Source organism: Camelina sativa, chromosome 12 (genome assembly GCF_000633955.1).
Source record: "Camelina sativa cultivar DH55 chromosome 12, Cs, whole genome shotgun sequence".
Classification (NCBI taxonomy): domain Eukaryota; kingdom Viridiplantae; phylum Streptophyta; class Magnoliopsida; order Brassicales; family Brassicaceae; genus Camelina; species Camelina sativa.
In genome coordinates this window covers 4,811,978-4,831,140 of record NC_025696.1, presented here as the reverse complement: position 1 = coordinate 4,831,140, position 19,163 = coordinate 4,811,978, and the positions used below count along the sequence as shown (strand labels likewise).

The window sequence follows — 19,163 nt, the reverse complement described above, 5'->3', positions numbered from 1 at the left end:
TCAACAATTGGTGCTTCGGTGTAACTCGCGATGATGCTTTGTTGGAGTTTGATTGCATGTATCCTTTCCGTTTGAGGTTAAAGCTGATCTTTGTTGTTAATTATTAATCAGATGTTCTTCACAGCTTCTATGCTTCACGTTCATATCTATGCTAAGTTTTGTTTGAGTGTGTGTAAGTATTATGATTTTTACTTATATACATTTTTTTTTTTTTAAATAAATTTTTAGACCCTCCTAATTTGGATCTACCATTGGACTGTCAAAACTAATAAAAATTCAACCCCTAATTTGGATCTACCATATTTGGGCCATGGTCAAGGGCAGGGATTGAATAGTCAAACTTCACTAATGGGCCTGTCTAATATAAATGGCCCATATTTGGGTGAGATATTGGGGTTGAATCGTTAAACTTCACTAATGGGCCGTCTAATCTAAAAGGCCCATCTTAGGGTGAGGAAGTAGGGAAACAAACAACAACAACCCAAGAGACCAGCGTCTTCTTCTTCTTCCTTCCTTGATACCTCGTTAACACAAGACTGAAACTGAATTTGATATGATTTGGTTCCGAGTGTGCATTTGATTTCTCTGCCTCTTTCGACTTCTTCACTATCTCTATTATAAAGCCTCAATCTTGGTTCTGTCTCTCTCTCTCTCTCTACGCGGTTCATATCCTAGCTTGGCCTAACAAAGCCCTCTATTTTCGAATTTTTGATAACCGGTAGGTTCGGAGTAGAAGCAAAATGTTCTTAATTCGTCTCTCCCGCCATAATCGATCCTCTTTTACACTTCTCACCCGCCGCCTTCACCGCGGTTCAGACCAAACAGAGTCACCCTCACGGCTCCGAGACCATTACAATTTTCAACCACCGCCGCCGTTGTCTACATCCTCTGAAAATCATGACTTTATCCAAAAGAAGAAGAAGCCGAAGCCGCAGTACCGCCCGCCTTCGTCACTGGAAGGTGTGAAGAAGATGCACTCTGATCTTCCCTTTGATTTCCGGTTCAGTTACACGGAGAGTAGTTCAAATGTTAGGCCAATTGGTTTGAGAGAACCAAAGTATTCTCCTTTCGGTCCTCAACGCTTGGACCGGGAATGGACCGGTGTCTGTGCTCCTGCCGTTGATCCTAAGTTAGAGTCTGTGGACGGAGTGGAGGATCCGAACTTGGAAGAGAAAAGAAGGAAACTTAGGGAGAAGATCCAAGGGGCTTCACTTACTGAAGCTGAAAGGAAATTTCTTGTGGAGCTTTGTCAGAGGAACAAAACTAAGAGACAAGTTAATCTTGGTACTCACTTCTTCACTCCCTTATTCATGTGGTTTTGTTATGGTCAGATGAAGCAATCAAATTGGGTGTCTTTGTCTCTTTTGTATACTGCTATTTCTATGTTAAGTGGTTGCTTTGGTGGTGTGTGTAGGGCGAGATGGTTTGACTCACAATATGTTGAATGATATCTATAATCATTGGAAACATGCTGAAGCAGTTCGTGTCAAGTGTCTTGGAGTCCCAACTCTTGATATGAAGAACGTTATCTTCCACCTTGAGGTATTGTCTTTTATGAATCTGAAATTGTTCCTTTTGAGTATATGATTTTATGTTATCTTGTTTGTCTTTTGATCCATGTAATCTAAAGAATGACTCTTTACAACCATGTTGTTTGTTGTTACAGGACAAAACGTTTGGCCAAGTAGTGTCTAAACACTCTGGTACCCTTGTGTTATATAGAGGGCGGAACTACGATCCCAAGAAAAGGCCCAAGATCCCATTGATGTTGTGGAAACCTCACGAACCGGTGTACCCTAGGTTGATTAAAACAGCAATTGATGGCTTAAGCATTGAAGAGACCAAAGCTATGAGAAAGAAAGGGCTAGCAGTTCCTGCCCTGACAAAACTAGGTCCATACTTTTTCCCTGTCTTTTTTATTTTGAAATGCTGGTGGTATCAATATGCTTAATCACTTTTTTCCTGAATTCATTTGTTTCAGCCAAGAATGGCTATTACGGTAGTCTTGTTCCGATGGTGAGAGATGCTTTCCTCGTGAGTGAATTGGTACGGATTGATTGCTTGGGACTAGAGAGAAAGGATTACAAGAAAATTGGAGCAAAGCTTAGGGTGAGCTGTTTCTTCCTGTTTCTTTCACTTTTTGTTTTTGCTGTCCAGCTTCATTTTCTGGTCAAGCTTTGGAGTCCTCTTTACTGCATGAGGTTTCTGTTTTAACAAACACTAACATGTAAGTTTGTGTGAAGGATTTGGTCCCTTGCATCCTGGTGACATTCGACAAGGAGCAGGTCGTGATTTGGAGGGGTAAAGACTATAAGCCACCCAAAGATGATGATGAATATTCGTCCTTCATTCATCATGAATCTTCCATAGACACCGATTTAAGTTGTAGCAGAGTAGCTCAAGATTCTCCAGACGAGACAAATAGAACTTAAGATGATTTAGTACTCTTGATCCCAGTTGTATAGTTGTATTATGAATTTATGAGAGTATTTTTGTGGTACTTTCTTTGGCAAATTGATATAATAATTCCAAGTAGCATAGGCACTGTACTTGTTTGTCTCGCTAAGGAACACTAGTAGGTAGGTTGAAGAAAATGGTGATTACATTTTTTCTCTGTTTCTTCTCCTACAAGTAAATGATGTGCTACAGAAACCCCCAAACTTGGTGCTACATTTTTACAGGAGATTGAACATCGAGCAAACACCCCAAAACAGAGCAACGTTCTACATTGAAATACTTCCCTAGATGATCTCTGTTCCGCAGTTGTCTGTGACCCTTCTGTTTAGCGTTGGTTTTGATCACATTGAAGAAATGACTTTTGCACAAGCTTCCGAGTGTTCCGAGTTGAGAGCACATGCGATGTCAAAAGAAGGAATCTACCAAACCAAATGTCTTCTGATTCTGCTGCTACCTTTTCCCAAATTTCAGGCACCGATTGTGCTTAGTCTCGGTGATACTGGGCTCATTAGTTAGTTGTTTGGCCGGTGGATTGGTTAGAGAGAGTTTCTCCATTGCGTTTACGAACTTTTTGAGGTGCTTGATGTACTCAGGGTAAGTCTCGAGGTTGCAATGCCCTCCTCCCTTCACCCATAAGGGATCATACTTCTCCTTCGCCAGTTCCCATAATCTTTTCCCGTGAGACAAATCAACAATCTCATCATTTGTGCCCTGCAGCTCATCATCACAAATCAATCAGCACAAATAAACAGAATGAAGGAAGACACACAACACAAATCTACNAACAAACACTAACATGTAAGTTTGTGTGAAGGATTTGGTCCCTTGCATCCTGGTGACATTCGACAAGGAGCAGGTCGTGATTTGGAGGGGTAAAGACTATAAGCCACCCAAAGATGATGATGAATATTCGTCCTTCATTCATCATGAATCTTCCATAGACACCGATTTAAGTTGTAGCAGAGTAGCTCAAGATTCTCCAGACGAGACAAATAGAACTTAAGATGATTTAGTACTCTTGATCCCAGTTGTATAGTTGTATTATGAATTTATGAGAGTATTTTTGTGGTACTTTCTTTGGCAAATTGATATAATAATTCCAAGTAGCATAGGCACTGTACTTGTTTGTCTCGCTAAGGAACACTAGTAGGTAGGTTGAAGAAAATGGTGATTACATTTTTTCTCTGTTTCTTCTCCTACAAGTAAATGATGTGCTACAGAAACCCCCAAACTTGGTGCTACATTTTTACAGGAGATTGAACATCGAGCAAACACCCCAAAACAGAGCAACGTTCTACATTGAAATACTTCCCTAGATGATCTCTGTTCCGCAGTTGTCTGTGACCCTTCTGTTTAGCGTTGGTTTTGATCACATTGAAGAAATGACTTTTGCACAAGCTTCCGAGTGTTCCGAGTTGAGAGCACATGCGATGTCAAAAGAAGGAATCTACCAAACCAAATGTCTTCTGATTCTGCTGCTACCTTTTCCCAAATTTCAGGCACCGATTGTGCTTAGTCTCGGTGATACTGGGCTCATTAGTTAGTTGTTTGGCCGGTGGATTGGTTAGAGAGAGTTTCTCCATTGCGTTTACGAACTTTTTGAGGTGCTTGATGTACTCAGGGTAAGTCTCGAGGTTGCAATGCCCTCCTCCCTTCACCCATAAGGGATCATACTTCTCCTTCGCCAGTTCCCATAATCTTTTCCCGTGAGACAAATCAACAATCTCATCATTTGTGCCCTGCAGCTCATCATCACAAATCAATCAGCACAAATAAACAGAATGAAGGAAGACACACAACACAAATCTACAAGTAAATCTTTTACATACATGTATGACAAGAACTTGGGAGTTGACATGGCGGATCTTGTCTATGTTCTGCATTAAAACATTCAAAAACAAAGAGATGAGACAGGACCAGACTATGTACCCAACCAAAGACACATTTTGTTTTGTGTGTGTTTTTCTTACCTTGAATATATCAAACCAGAGCGTCACTTTGACAGGATACAAGACTCTAATTCCAGAGAGAATGGCACTGTGAAGAACAACTCCTCTCAGCCTCTTCAACCGAGAAGCCATGTGCAGCGTTGGACCACTTCCTACAGATTGTCCATAGAGAATTATCTCCTCTTGCTTGATCTCATAAACAGTCCTCAAGCAATTGTAAACTGCTTCTATGTCATAATATGTGTTGAATTCAGACGGCTATACAAAAAGAACCAGAAAAAAAAAAGTCAGAAAACAAAAACATCTGAAAATCACAATAAGGTTTTGTAATTTCAAATGATTTTTCTTTTGTTACCTTTCCTGTTGAAGCTCCATAGCCTGAATAATCATAACTGTTTCAAATGCCATCAGAACATTAAAAAAAAAAAAAAAAATCAAGTCAAACCTTAGAATATAACAAAACCCGCTGTAAAAGCTTTGAGGTTTTTGTTCTTTTTTCAGGTGTGTTTAATTAAATGATGATATACCTCATGATGTTGACGCGGAGATGAGCACGGAGCTCGATGAAAAGCTCAACCATTTGGCCAAGATCAGCGGCATTGCCATGGGAATATAGAAGCGTGAATCTCGCAAAAGGGTGTTTCCAGAACGTGGCGACAACTTTGTTGCCAGACTTTGTGGTGAGCTGGTGGACTTCGACGTTCTTGTCGGCCGACACTCCTGCAAAGACCAGCTTCCCGGTCTCTTCATCCTTTGTGACGCCGTATGTTGCCGGCTCCGGCGGGAAGAATGCGAACTTGGCCGCTACATTTGACGTCACGTTACCCATTTAATCAAAAATCTTACAAGGAAGATTTAAAAAAAGAAGAAGAAAACTTCCAATGCAGAGAAGGAGAAGAACACCAAACCCCAAAATCTCCCTCTCTCTCTTTGTCTAAGAAAATAATTAAAAAATAGTTTTTTTGTTGTTTGTTTTTGTGGGTTTGGGGTTAACTTCTTGAGAAGTAAATTGGAAGGGAAGAAAATGGAGAGAAGGTGGAGGAGAGAAGAAGGGATCCGAAGTTGGCGGGGCAAAGAAGAAGATGAGCTGTTGTTTCTTGAAACCAATTTAATCCCTTTTTAACAACTCTTTTTTCTTTTTTAGGGGGTTTTATAGAATCATAATTTAATTCTTAGATTCTTAGGATTTTAATCAATTAGGCTATGACTAGCTAGACTGGATTTTTCAAGTTATTAATAGTAATGACACACAATATTTGAACCTCGTGCATAGTTTGGTAATTCTTGTGTTACACATTACAAAATAAATTCTTGGTCAAAATGATAAATTCTATTTTATGTACCTTCTAAAACTATGCGTAAAGATTTTGTTAACTTGTGTTTCATCTTTTTTTTTTTTGGTCAACAACTTGTGTTTCATCTTTATGTGAAGTTCATTTGTGACATATTGAAAACAAGCTTATGTTTTGGTCGTAGACATTAAACATGCCTATCTATTATCTAATACCATCACCGGATAAATTCCATTTTCCACATTTAGTTACTATCTCACTTTTGCATTAGAGTTTTAGTCAACTATAAATAGGACTTTAAATTTTAAACAAAATTTATACATAATCATACAATGTGATTTGATTTCATTCTTCTTGTGTTTGGAAATTTAGATTTTACCTTTTAGGATGATCTTATTTCTTACTTAAAACAAAATCTATCTTCACATGTTTATTCTATTGTACTTGTGTCTTGAAATGAGAGTTACACGTAACGAATGGCTAAGATTTGGTCAAAGGCTGCAAGGGTTGGCTTTGAATGGAAGTGTTGTCAGAGACTCAGACATTCCTGGTTCCTCCATCTATGTCTATTTTTCTCTTGCCTCCTCCCTCTTCTTATTTTACGTAGTTTCCCTATCTTTAATACCACTTGAACTGTTTTTTTTTTCATACTGGTCACGTTTTCACTTTTACAATTTCTTGTCCCAATATTTTTTTTTTAAAAGTACGATAAACATGAAAAAACAAAGGAGAGACATTGTCTTGTTTTTGGACAAGTAATGCTTTTAATTTCTGACACGATTCTGTGTGCTTTGGACTTCGTCAGCTTCAGATTTTGACCAAAAATTATTAGCAAATGATGTAAATTAATGATGTCAGTTTAATTTATTGTTTTTGCTTTATAACAGTGATGATTATTTATTTGAATGGCCCCGTGATATCCGCCATACAAAATGGGGTAATTACAGGTATGTCAATTAATAACTACTATTACAGACCGTACGTTGTAGATTACTGTCTCTACCTGATTCGCTTAGAGGTCCTAGTAGACGGTAATATAGATGCTAACCTAGTAGCAAAGAAGAAGCTAACCTTATTTGTTGTTAGTTTTATGCTAATATTCAATGATTATATATATATATATATTAGATTAGTGAAAGATGCCATTATAGCTTTTTGCTAATCAAAACCTTGTACATTTTATTTGCATGGTCGGCTTTTAAGACATTGAGCTTGGTCCAAAAGAGAGAAAAGTATCTTGAGTCAACAAAGGCATGAGAGTTTTGTGTGGAAGTTTGAGCTCTTAATTCTTAATCATTAAATCTACATTCAAAAACAATAGGCAAGTAAAAGGGTGAAGAGACTTTTGTAATTCCTTACAGCTTGTTTTTCATATCTAAATTTTTTGAAGATTTATGTACGAAGATAAAGATAAATCATAACATAGCTTAACCATATTGAAGATTCCTGTTTCACAAATCAGCATAGACCCAAAGCCCAACGGGTTTCTTTTGTCTTTTGTAGGTTTGTTTATTGTGTACATGACAAAGTACTGGTGGGAGAGCATTTGCTCTTTCTCAATTCTTACACCAACAATTCAACAAAAAAATGTCATGATGAGTGACAAAAAAATGGCCTATGTTCTCTTATATGTATATATGAAAGTAATGAAAGCTGAAGAATGGTTTGTGTGATAGAAGCAGAGAGCTCAAGTGGAGGGTTTCAATGGTGGATACTACTCAGTGACGTTTCATCTCCTGGAAAATGTTGGAAACTCTTGGAGACAGTCTTGGAAGGAACTTGAACAGCTGCATTAAACGAAAAACAGTTTATGAGCAAAGAAGAGATAATGAGCAAAGCAGAAGAACCAAAGGAGAGACGCATAAATCAAAAGAGGATGTAAAAGGAGAAAAGAAGATACCCAGAGCTTAACACAAGCGTCCATAATAACGGGAACTAGACAGATAAAGATGGTAATAGTAGATTGCTCAACTTCAAGACCATAATGTTCCATTATTATCTCTAACAATGTCTCCCATCCAGATTCAGAATGGTACCTATATAGAGAAGCATGAAGTTATATACCTTCTTTGCACAACGAGCTATCTACAGAGCCTATCTACCGCTAATATAGGGTTATTAGGAGAGTAACAGCTTTCACTTTAACTTTGTTATAAGCTTCATTTCTGGTGGTTGCTCTTAACGAATGCAAAGATTTGGACATTTACCCCAAGAAAATGTCAGTGATCAGGATGATGAGAAATGCCTTTCCCGTGTCTGATATGTTGTTTATGATTTTATATCCCGTAAATTTTAACAAGGCTACCTGAAAAAAAACCATTAAAATGCAAATGTTAAACAAATGTGTTTAACAGCTAGCAGCTTGAAAGATAACTTAGAATGCCATTTTTGGTGGGCTAAATCTCGGTGGGAAAGGAGAACTTACTCTACCCTGATTGGCGTACAAAAGAACAAACAAGGAGATTCCAAACACCATATCAGACCATATGTTGGCAAATGCTTTCCGGTTCTCTAATCTCCACTCATCTCGCAACTCCAAACTGTTAAAGAAACCGAAGGGAGGAACACAAAAAAAGAAACACAGTGAGTCTATGCCTGGAAATTAACTATCTGGTACAAGATCAAGATCAAGATGAGTCTTACGCTTTACCCCGCATCTCCCACCATAACTCATCGTCAGAAAGAGGCGGAGATTTGCCAATCTCAACTTCAAGACGGTACCTAGCTTTTTCTCTATTAAGGTCCTTTACCATCTCTAGCTTCTGATTTCGTCTCACATCAAGCGTCTGGGCAGCAAGTGGTACAGTCTTCACATATCTATGAGTAAAGGGCACAGACTAAATAATCAAACTGGGGACTAACACAACGTAGAGACATAATCTGGAGAAATTAACAGCAAGAATAAAGAAATCACCTGTCTAAGAAGGGCATAAGGACATAATCATGGGCCAAAAAGTCTAACGCCCAAGGAATGAGTATTAATACCGCCAAAAACTTTGCCTGTAAAGAGTTACAATGTCAATAAGCATTGATCAGTCATCTTGAAGAACAGTTACAATCAATAACACAGAGACTAAGAATCATGTAAAACATCAATTAAGGAACAAGATCAATACAAAGAGCTATGTAAAATAGTGAAACTATATCTCATAACTCACCGATTTAGAAGATGCATAACGAAAGACACGGTCTTCGTATAAAATATCTTCCTCTTCAGCTCCCAAAACCATATCCCTCACCATCTTAACCAACCCACCATCTGGAATCCTCAATTCATCAAGCTCAATATTATCATCAATTCCCTCACTACCAGCAGAGTCTCGACTCCAAGACTCAACTAAAGTATCATCAGAATCCACAATCCAATCCTCCCATTTCTTCTTGCTCACATTACTACCATTACTACCTACATCATCATTACCAACAATCTCCTCCTGACCTTCACGTAACTCCACAATAGCCTCTGCTCGTCTCTTCCAAGTCTCGAACTTCTCTTCATCAGACATCTCATCATCCTTAGCAACCTCAGATGCTTCATCAACAATTTCGTCGTCTCTCAAACCAAGCCAATTCCCTTCATCGTCAAAGAAAAACCTCTGCCACCAGCTTCTTCTCCTCTTATTATTATTCTCTGCACTGGGAACAAACCTCGAAAGCCTCTTTCTTCTCTTATTACCACACAACGAAATCGGTTCACAGGGCTTATAACGAAGAGATGATGATTCAGGAAGTGGGTTTTGGCTATTGAAGGATAAGCAGTGGCATAAGACCATTGACGAGCTCATCAAGTACATGAATCAAACCCAACATCGTTTGTACTGTAAAATTAAGGAAACAACAAAACAGATTCTTGAGGATAAACCCGCATATTTTTGTTTCTTTTGTAAAAATTCAACAACTTTAACAAAGCCCTAATCAGGGAATTCAGATAAGTATTAGGGTTTTGCCCAGAAAGTTACCGAGAACGAGAAGAAGAAGAAGCAGACCCCAGATGCGAGAGTACGCGGATGATGATGGACCATATGATAGATAAAAGCCACTCTTTTTTTTTNTTTTTTTTTTTTTTTTTTTTATCTTCTTCAAATGCAGAAATATCTGTTATCCATATTAAGATTGAAATTATTACATACCAAAATTATTATATTTTTGGCTAAAATTGTTTTTTTTTTAAATCACTTTTGATTGGCTAAAATTCTATTACTGTATGTATATTTTTTTCAGAAATAAATTGTCATTGTCTGCTTCTTGTAGATGTTTGTGAAAGATTAGTCTCTCTACTTCTCTTTTGCACCATAATATTTGTGAGACGGTTTGAAAAAACGAGTGTTTTTGCGTGGAGATGCATGAAACACAAGGCAAGGAAACTGCTCACAAGGTGTGATAAAAGCCTGAGAGAAACCCATAAGCCGAGGATTTTGGAAGAAGGGTCTAAGACATTGCTAGTTTCTGAACACATGTTTTGTCCCACTTTAGTGTCTCTTTGGTAATGAATTGAATAGTCATAGTAGCTGCGAAACCAAATGGTTACTTGCTAGGATTCCATCCTTTGAGCCCCTTTAGAAGATACATAAATATCAGTTTTGTGCATGAAATATTTTCCATTAAGCATTCAATGTTCTAAAATTCGATGGGTGCAGCCCTGTAGACACCACCAAAGTGTTGTACGGTGCTTGGCCACGGTGATTTTGGCTAGGCGTTGGAAAAATTTGGTTAACCTGATAAACTCTTCGAGTTTTAGATAGGATTCAATATACTTACTTTAAAAAAAATATGGTGGAAAAATGAAAGAGAATAAAAAAAATGGTGGAAAAGTGAAAATCGGCGCCGAATATGCCTTTATTGGTTTAAAGCATGTTTAGTTAAAAAAAAAGGATAGTAAGACAGTTCGAACTTCTTACCTTGGTTGCCATAAAGTGACATCAAACAACTTGCCACATCTTTTTATGTAAATATTTTAGTGAAATTGTTTAAAGATGTCTATTTTGATAATATAAAATTCTTTTTATATATTTTCGTCTATGTCTCGCCTATACTCTCATATATACGGTTAGGCGTTAGGTGTTAGGCGTTCATCCACCATATAGCGGGCGCCTACGCGTTTTCGTATGTGCTGCATTTAGTCATTTGCTGTAATTGAAGGCCAAGTCAATGCGTAAAAGAGAGAGGTAGCAATTACAGTAATCCAATAATAATGAATTCAAATCAAGATATTTCTAATTAAATGAGTTTGCTCAGTAAATTTCCATAACTACCTGATGTATACTTAGATGTGTTTACATGTCCTTTTGTAGTTTCCACAAATTAGTAATTTGCTGATGTGCTTTGCTGTTCATTTAGGTGATAGTAGAAGATTCTCCAATTGAAGTTACAAGATTATGTTTTAGTGCATTGTACAGTTAAGTATATATTTATGTAATTGAGATTATATGATCCTAGTTAATGTATATCAGAAGATTTGCAGACCATTTCAGCTTTCGTTCTTCTCTTTCCCTTTTCTCGAGTTTAATATTTCTCTCCATTCAATGTCCATAAGCTTGGTTCCTCGGATCACAAGAATACAACAATTAGTTACGGTTCCAAATGTTTTTATCAAGGGTTGTTGATCTAATGGATGCTTTCACGCGTTTATGGTTAACACATAAGGAAAAAAAATATCAGAACTTTAGCTAGCCTTGGATTGATCGAATGGTATCTTCAGAAACTGCGGTGATTCGTACGCGTGTCTCAACTTGGGAAAAACGGACATCTGACTTTTAATAAACCATAAGTTCTTCTGCCCCTTTTCACTTTTTTTTTTGCGGTGTCTCTGCTTTAAGAAACGTATGCTTGACAAATAAATTGGCTTTTACCTTGTTAGTCGATCTCCGCAAATGCGACTCACGAGGATTCTACTATGGTGGCACAATCGCAGTTTATGCACTGCCACGTGCTGTTGATAAACATTCGTGCCTCTCCATTTCATCTCCACCTGCTCCATACTTCAAAACAATTGTTCTCTCTGCTTTTGATACCCTTACTTTTCATTCTCCATAGTTCTTATACTTATGCATAAATTGTAAAACACTACTCTGAAAATTTTGTTTTTGTTAGGAAAATAATGCCATCCTCTCCTCCTAAAGCTCCTTTTCTTAGGTCTTCACCCAAAGAATCTCATGAAGATCAAAGATTTAAATGCTATAAGGGTGTCCGAAAGAGGGCGTGGGGCAAATGGGTGTCTGAGATCAGAGTTCCAAAGACTGGAAAACGCATATGGCTAGGTTCATATGATGAACCAGAGAAGGCAGCTCGAGCCTATGATGCTGCTTTGTTCTGCATTAAGGGTGAGAAGGGAGTTTTCAATTTTCCCACAGACAAAAAGCCGCAGCTTCCAGAAGGTTATGTCCGGCCTCTTTCCAAGCACGACATACAAACAATCTCAACAAACTATGCTTACTCAGTTGTGCATGTACCTTCCCATGCCACCACTCTCACGGTAACATCCCAGGTTCCCTCTGAAGTTTCTGTGTCCCCTGATGTATCTGCTTCTATTGAGATTACAGAGGTAGTCGATGAATATTATCTCCCAACCGATGCAAATGCAGAATCAATGTTCTCAGTAGAAGACTTACAACTGGACAATTTCCTCATGATGGACATTGATTGGATAAACAATCTAGTATGATGTGTAATGCTAGTTGCAGTTACATTTAGCTTTAATATGGTTTAACTACCAGTTACTTGTATCTTTAGTCACTGCTTGTAAGGGTATACTTGCATCTGTGTCTTTGCATTTGTTTCATTTAGCATGCAGTTTATTGTTCTTGTTTTGCATGTTTTCTCTTCTTTTCCCCTTATGTTGGACCTCATTATATGTTGAATATGAATGAAATGATTAGGAATTGCATGTTTGAGACATAGTTTTCTTTATCGTTCCCACATGATTTGCCTCCTTTTCTATACATCTCCAATTATGAAATGATACAACATTATAGCAGCATATACTTATGCTAGGCTACCATGTTTATTTTTTATGGCTTAAAATACATCCCCCATCATGCTTCAAGCAACCAACTTGTTACTTATGGGTGTCGGTCTTGAACCAAGACCTTCATCTAAACAACATCGTGAAATGGCAAAACCTCAAGAAAATCTTCATCCCAACTTCTCTTGAAAGTAATAAGACAAGACAAGTAACTTGCAAGTCAATGAGTTTGATTGGTAAACACAAACAAAGTGGTACAAGTGGTACGACTTTGATTTTTTACCAATCACAAAAATTTTACTAAAAATATAATTAATAACTTCACTCTCAGCTTTTTTTATATATCTTTCATATACAACTTTTAATTACAGTTTACATTATTTCGTAATAGCTTACAGCTCAAGCTTACCTTCAGCTTACAGTGTTTCTGTATAGCTTTGGATATGTTACCAATCATACCCAATCATGTTTTAGCAAGTATTCGGAATTACAAGTACTCGTGTTCAACAAGCCAAGCACAAAATTTTATTACTCGTACAAGGAAAGTCAACTAGTCAAGTAACAAGAATCCCTAAAATAGCAAGTACCGGCCTTGTGCCCACCCCTATGAGTGTTCACCAGGAACTCAACTGCTTCATTGTCCTAGTAATAAATAAATTTATACTTGTGCTCAACAAAGTCAACAAGCACCCATGGCCTAATGGATAAGGCGCTTGACTTCTAATCAAGCGATTGTGGGTTCGAGTCCCACTGGGTGTGTAAATTTGTTTTTTAGTTATCCATATATTCAATTTTTTTTTTCCGAAGCCCAATAAAATTAAAAGATAGTGGGCTAGTAATGGGTCGAGAAATTGAGACAGAAGCACGTGGGAATCACGTGCATTGACGTCGAGGTGGCTGGGCTGTACCGGTGGATCTCGAATCCCTCCCCTCCCCTTTCCCCTCTCCCTTTCTCTTTTGGCTTCTCCAAGGAGAAGAAAACTGTCGGAGAGAGAGACGAAGGCCACAATCATCATCGCCAGTTGTTCTCTAACTCTTCGAGATATTCAAAATCGTCCAGATCAAGACGGAATCATCAGGCAAGTGGGCAATTCTCGGATCCCGAGTCAAAAACATATTCTGATTTCTTAAGTCTTCTCCTCCTCCTCCTCAGGTTCTGATGGAATCGATTGTTTTTGATTTTTTTTGCAGCGGTTTCGGTAGTGGTGGTAGTGAGAACGTTGTGATATTAGGATATGGCGCAGGAGCAGGAAGGAGCGGTGGTTGAGAGCGGTGAGCCGAATGATTCCGCCGCCGCTGCCGTGGCCGCGACTGTAACCGCCGATAGCGTGAAGAAGAAGCAAAAGGGGTTCTTTTCGCGTTTGTGGAATGGGTTATTTAGGGTTAGAGGCGATGATTTTGAGAAGAGGCTTCAGTATATCTCAAAGGAAGAAGCCTCTGTTTTATCGAGGATGAAGCGTAGATCGATTACGTGGAGGAAACTCACGAGAAATCTTATTGTTTCCTCTGTATTGTTCGAGGTCAGCAGCACTATTGGATTATGGATTTTGAAATATTTTGTTAGTTAGTGTGTGGTGAAAATAGATTGCGATAATGTGGTAAAATATGTTTCCTTTTTAGATAATTGCTGTGGGTTATGCGATCTTGACAACAAGAACGGAAGATTTGGATTGGAGAATGAGGAGTTTCAGGATCTTGCCAATGTTTCTCTTACCTGCTATATCTGCTCTTGCTTATTCCTCTATCGCCAGCTTCTCAAAGATGTGTGAGTCTTGTGTTTTTCCTTCGTTTATATGCTCATGTCATGGTTAAGATGTTGGTGTGTTCTAGTAGCTTCATTGTTTTTTATCGTCTCTCTGTGTGTTGTATAGTTGACCGCAGAGATCAAAAGACCTTGGAAAAGCTTCGAGCAGAAAGGTTGGCTAAAATCAATGAGCTTAAAGAAAGGACCAATTATTATACTACACAACAACTTATTCAGGTGAGGTTACTAGTCTTGTTTTGAACATAGAGAATTTGTGATACTGGCGATTATGATAAGTCCTGATTCTTCCAACGATTATCATTCATAGTTACTGGATAGTGAGTGACTATGTCTTAGAAGATTCTAGTTCATATTTTTGGGAATATAGTGATTATAAATAGAAAGTTGGAATCTTAGTATGGCAGTTGGAATTCATTGTAGTTATTGCCACCATAACATGTATCCATGCCTGTATATAAAGTAGTTTTTTCTAACTCGAAAGACAGATCAATTATTGCCACTGTGACTTGAAGAGGTTGGAGCTGGTGCTAACATAAGCGTTTTGGTGCAGAGATATGACCCGGACCCAGCTGCAAAGGCAGCTGCTGCAACTGTCCTGGCATCCAAATTGGGTGCCGATTCAGGCTTGAAAGTATACTTAGGAGATGAATCCCAACACGATCCATCCTCGGGCAAGAGCAATGACATGGAGGTTAACCAATCACGTGGGTTGAGGAATCGAAGACAACCAAACACTAAAACCCACGGTTCTGGGAGCACTTCAGCACATCATTCTGATGATGAGTCTCACCATTCCGGAACAACCGAGAGATTTCCTGGCACTACAAAGCAAAACCAGCAGATGTTGGTTGAACATTACAATCCTCAGGGATATGCTGCTCCTGATGGCAGTTGGATCTCACGCGTTGCGGCTCTACTCGTGGGCGAAGATCCCACACAATCATTTGCACTCATTTGTCGGAATTGTCATATGCATAACGGTGAACAAATTTTTAAGCATCATTGTTTCACCTGAATCTTCTATTATATACTCGTTCTAACATAATTTTGCAATGTGTTTTATTAATTGCGCAGGACTTGCTCGGAAAGAGGATTTCGCATACATTACATACTATTGCCCTCATTGTAACGCTCTGAACAAACCGAAGAATTCAGATGAGAACACCCTTCTTCCTGCTGTTTCTGCTTCACCGATGACAGACACTCTGCCATTGATTGAAACCAGCGAAGTGGTTAATAGCAGCAGCTCGAGTAGTGAACGTGGAAATAGCCCCACACCAGAAATAAAAACTCCAGAAATAAAAGAGGAAGCTGCAATTACTGAGACCGGGACACCGAGCTGAGGAAGACCCAGTGAGCTGAAGAAGAATCTTTCTTGTGTTGGTGCTACAGAAAAGAGATTGTGTGTGGTGTGTTTTGTGGATGTGAGTACTCGTTCAGGTAAATTTATGCTATGAATTGCTAATATCTTAAAGGAGCTTACAGTTTTGATTCTGGTCTGTTTCTATACAACAAAGACAATAGGGTTTTGGTGGGTAAATATGCGATTTTCATGTCGTAGACGATGATTGTTATACGTTTTTTTGGGGGTTTATATACTTTTAATTCTCTTTACCTTCACATATCTTTTCTGTTTTTGTTATTGTATTCACTCTTGAATTTGGATCACTTTCGATTTTAATACTACGAGCCTTTCCTCGTGTTAGTATAAAGTTATCGACCGTGTTTATTTAATACCCAACTCTGTTTTTCACGTTTTTTGTTTCTGTTTTGAATATTGCATTTGCGAGTATAGCTTTCTATCTTTCTTTTTGTAATCAATTATCAAATTTAAAGACTTTAACCATATTTAAACCAGTAAAAGAGAATCTTTCCGCCATAAAGTGGATCTGATCGAGAAAAATACAAAGAGAGGGAACACTAAAATATTCAAAGGTGAAGACCATTATCCCCAAGAAATATTATACTCTGTCTCCACTTGCAAGGGCCATCTGCTTTATAGTATTGAAGAAAGAAACTTAGGAATATCAAATTTGCTAAGAGTAGAGAAACATGAGCTACGGGAATACAAACTGGTCTTTCTTCTTGAATATCTTCACGCTGCTACTTTTGCTGTTTTTAATTTCTGCAGATCTTGCTGCTTCAACCACTTGTCAAAGTAAATGTGGAGGAGTCTCTATCAGATACCCTTTTGGAATTGGAAAAGATTGCTACCTCGAGAAGTATTACGAAATTGAATGTCGTAATACAACTTCAAGAAAGCCTGTCCCTTTCCTTTCTGCAATTGGCAAAGAAGTTGTTAGTATCTCTCCTCCATCTGAAGAACGTTATGTTACTTTCCTATCATTTGATGAAGATCGTCATCAATCATTTGGGTTAGTTCGTGTCAAATACCCGGTTACATCCACAGGATGTTTCAGCGATGGAAACGACGAGTCTGGCGGATCAAAAATGAACTTCACAGGTACCCCTTTCTTCATTGACAGCGCAAACAGCCTCATAGCGGTTGGTTGCAACAGCAAAGTCTCGTTGATGTATATAAAGCCGAACATGGTAGGATGCGAGTTGAGTTGCAATACAAGCAAAGACTCGCATAGCAATAGCATCCCTTTTGTCGAAACCCGGTGCTCGAGCAGCGTTTTACCCTATTCTCAGGACCAAGATTGTACAGAAAAGAAACCAGAAGAAACAGGATGCAATGGTAACGGATGTTGCCAGGCAAGTCTACCAAACGAGCCTCAACAAGTTATTGGTATAAGAACAGAGAGCAAAGATGGAAACTCGACGACAAAAGTACAGTGTACAGTTGCCTTCTTAACGGATGGATTCTACACTTTGGCGAATGGGACCGAAACAGAACAGTTACTTTCTAAGCGATATGCTACGGTTAGTCTAGGATGGGTGATCCAGACGAAAAATAATTCTTTCCTGAACTCTTTGGCCTGCAACTACAGAGGATATAAGCAGAATACTACTTACTTAGTTGAACCTGCACGAAAGTGTACATGCGCCAGAACCATTACATCTGAGATAAGTTATGTAAATTGTGGATGCACATATGGTTATAAAGGTAACCCATATATTAGTAACGGATGCAAAGGTCAGTATATGTTCCTTCCTTACGCTTTCTATTATCTTTTTGTGTTGCACGCATCTTTTGAGCTTTCTTTACAAATCATCCCTAAACTCATCTTTTAAATTTAGATATTGATGAATGTAAAGACAAATCCGTATACTGTAAAGACACAGACACTTGTGTGAATTACGAGGGAGGCTATCGCTGTGTGGGCGATAAGACTAAAGCAATAATGATAGGTAGGTCAGTGGTTTTTGTTCCAAGCAAATATAGAGCTTTTATATAGCAAGTGAGATCAACCTATAATATTCTTGTGCGGTTTTGCAGGGGCGGGTACGGGTTTTGGGGTCTTAGTCCTAGTTGGTGGAGTATGGTGGTTGAGAAAGTTTTTAATAAAGAGAAGGATGACAAAGAGGAAGAAGAAGTTTTTCAAACGTAACGGGGGACTACTATTGCAACAAGAATTAAATACAAGAGAAGGCAATGTTGAAAAGACGAGAATCTTCAACTCGAGAGAGCTAGAGAAAGCCACCGAGAACTTCAGCGAAAACAGAGTTCTTGGGCATGGGGGTCAAGGTACTGTGTACAAAGGTATGCTCGTAGATGGCAGAACCGTTGCAGTCAAGAAATCCAAAGTTATAGATGAAGACAAACTACAAGAGTTCATCAATGAGGTCGTGATTCTCTCCCAGATAAACCATAGACACGTCGTCAAACTCTTGGGATGTTGTCTTGAGACAGAAGTACCTATGCTAGTATACGAGTTTATCATCAACGGAAACCTCTTCCAGCATATCCATGAGGAATCTGATGATTACACTATGATTTGGGGAATGCGTCTACGCATTGCTGTGGATATGGCAGGAGCTCTTGCTTATCTTCACTCTGCTGCATCTTCTCCAATTTATCATAGAGATATCAAGTCAACAAACATACTACTAGACGAAAAGTACAGAGCCAAGGTGGCTGATTTCGGAACATCTAGGTCAGTAACCATAGATCAAACTCACTGGACAACGATGATTTCAGGTACGGTTGGGTATGTGGATCCTGAGTATTACCAATCCAGCCAATATACTGAAAAGAGTGATGTGTATAGCTTTGGAGTAGTTCTAGCGGAACTTATTACTGGAAATAAGCCTGTGATAACGGTACAAAGCACTCAAGAGATAGTAGCCTTGGCAGAGCATTTCAGACTTGCCATGAAAGAGAAGAGACTCTCTGATATCATGCACGCTAGAATAAGAGATGACTGCAAACCGGAACAAGTAATGGCAGTAGCAAAGCTGGCGATGAAGTGTTTGAGCTCCAAAGGAAAGAAACGTCCGAATATGAGAGAAGTTTTTACTGAGCTGGAAAGGATATGTACTTCTCCAGAGGATTCACAGGTGCAGAATCAGATTGACGAGGAGGAAGAAGAAGAAGAAGAAGACGAAGTTGTGAAGATATTAAACAGAGGCGATTCTTGGAGCATTGGTGTTACTGCTCCGGTCTCTAGTACTGTGGCTTCAGCTTCTCCTTCGGATGTTGAACCATTGTTTCCTCGTATCACATTGTGACACTCAATCAGATCGTGTAATAAATTTGATGTATCAATACTAGAACATATTGTGTAATAAATTTGTAACCCGAAGTCTTGAGTTTGTTGTGTTTTTAGATTATT

The 19,163-nt window shown here is 38.6% G+C and overlaps 6 protein-coding genes and 1 non-coding gene across 8 annotated transcripts; 5 read left to right on the top strand and 2 right to left on the bottom strand.

Moving 5' to 3' along the window:
• Window positions 501-3,577, top strand: LOC104730191 (CRS2-associated factor 1, mitochondrial-like). Of its 2 annotated transcripts, XM_010449325.2 has the most exons (6): window positions 501-1,284; window positions 1,415-1,542; window positions 1,667-1,892; window positions 1,982-2,109; window positions 2,244-2,301; window positions 3,272-3,577. In XM_010449325.2, the coding sequence occupies exons 1-6, from the start codon at window positions 741-743 to the stop codon at window positions 3,331-3,333; spliced, it is 1,146 nt and encodes a 381-aa protein (XP_010447627.1). In that variant the 5' UTR covers window positions 501-740; the 3' UTR covers window positions 3,334-3,577. The 2 variants fall into 2 exon arrangements, with proteins under 2 accessions (XP_010447627.1, XP_010447626.1); XM_010449324.2 differs by lacking the exon at window positions 3,272-3,577 and having other exon boundaries at window positions 2,244-2,614.
• LOC104730190 (protein ABHD17C-like) lies at window positions 3,609-5,504 on the bottom strand. The gene is made up of 5 exons (XM_010449323.2): window positions 4,934-5,504; window positions 4,762-4,798; window positions 4,428-4,664; window positions 4,287-4,334; window positions 3,609-4,196 (listed from the first exon to the last, which is right to left on the bottom strand). Exons 1-5 carry the CDS (start codon window positions 5,233-5,235, stop codon window positions 3,936-3,938), a joined length of 885 nt encoding a protein of 294 aa, XP_010447625.1. The 5' UTR covers window positions 5,236-5,504; the 3' UTR covers window positions 3,609-3,935.
• Window positions 7,148-9,754, bottom strand: LOC104730189 (chloroplast envelope membrane protein). The gene is made up of 8 exons (XM_010449322.2): window positions 9,658-9,754; window positions 8,857-9,516; window positions 8,613-8,698; window positions 8,342-8,515; window positions 8,124-8,238; window positions 7,906-8,003; window positions 7,599-7,734; window positions 7,148-7,485 (listed from the first exon to the last, which is right to left on the bottom strand). Exons 2-8 carry the CDS (start codon window positions 9,490-9,492, stop codon window positions 7,417-7,419), a joined length of 1,314 nt encoding a protein of 437 aa, XP_010447624.1. The 5' UTR covers window positions 9,493-9,516; window positions 9,658-9,754; the 3' UTR covers window positions 7,148-7,416.
• Window positions 11,511-12,590, top strand: LOC104733195 (ethylene-responsive transcription factor ERF015-like). The gene has a single exon (XM_010452798.2). The coding sequence runs from the start codon at window positions 11,796-11,798 to the stop codon at window positions 12,357-12,359; it is 564 nt and encodes a 187-aa protein (XP_010451100.1). The 5' UTR covers window positions 11,511-11,795; the 3' UTR covers window positions 12,360-12,590.
• Window positions 13,346-13,418, top strand: TRNAR-UCU. The gene has a single exon. It is a non-coding gene; the product is annotated as a tRNA-Arg (tRNA).
• On the top strand, window positions 13,574-16,129 carry LOC104730188 (uncharacterized protein At2g24330). Its single transcript, XM_010449321.2, has 6 exons — window positions 13,574-13,738; window positions 13,851-14,179; window positions 14,280-14,424; window positions 14,531-14,640; window positions 14,975-15,404; window positions 15,499-16,129. The coding sequence occupies exons 2-6, from the start codon at window positions 13,895-13,897 to the stop codon at window positions 15,765-15,767; spliced, it is 1,239 nt and encodes a 412-aa protein (XP_010447623.1). The 5' UTR covers window positions 13,574-13,738; window positions 13,851-13,894; the 3' UTR covers window positions 15,768-16,129.
• Window positions 16,204-19,138, top strand: LOC104730186 (wall-associated receptor kinase-like 18). The gene is made up of 3 exons (XM_010449317.2): window positions 16,204-17,524; window positions 17,629-17,739; window positions 17,828-19,138. Exons 1-3 carry the CDS (start codon window positions 16,477-16,479, stop codon window positions 19,057-19,059), a joined length of 2,391 nt encoding a protein of 796 aa, XP_010447619.1. The 5' UTR covers window positions 16,204-16,476; the 3' UTR covers window positions 19,060-19,138.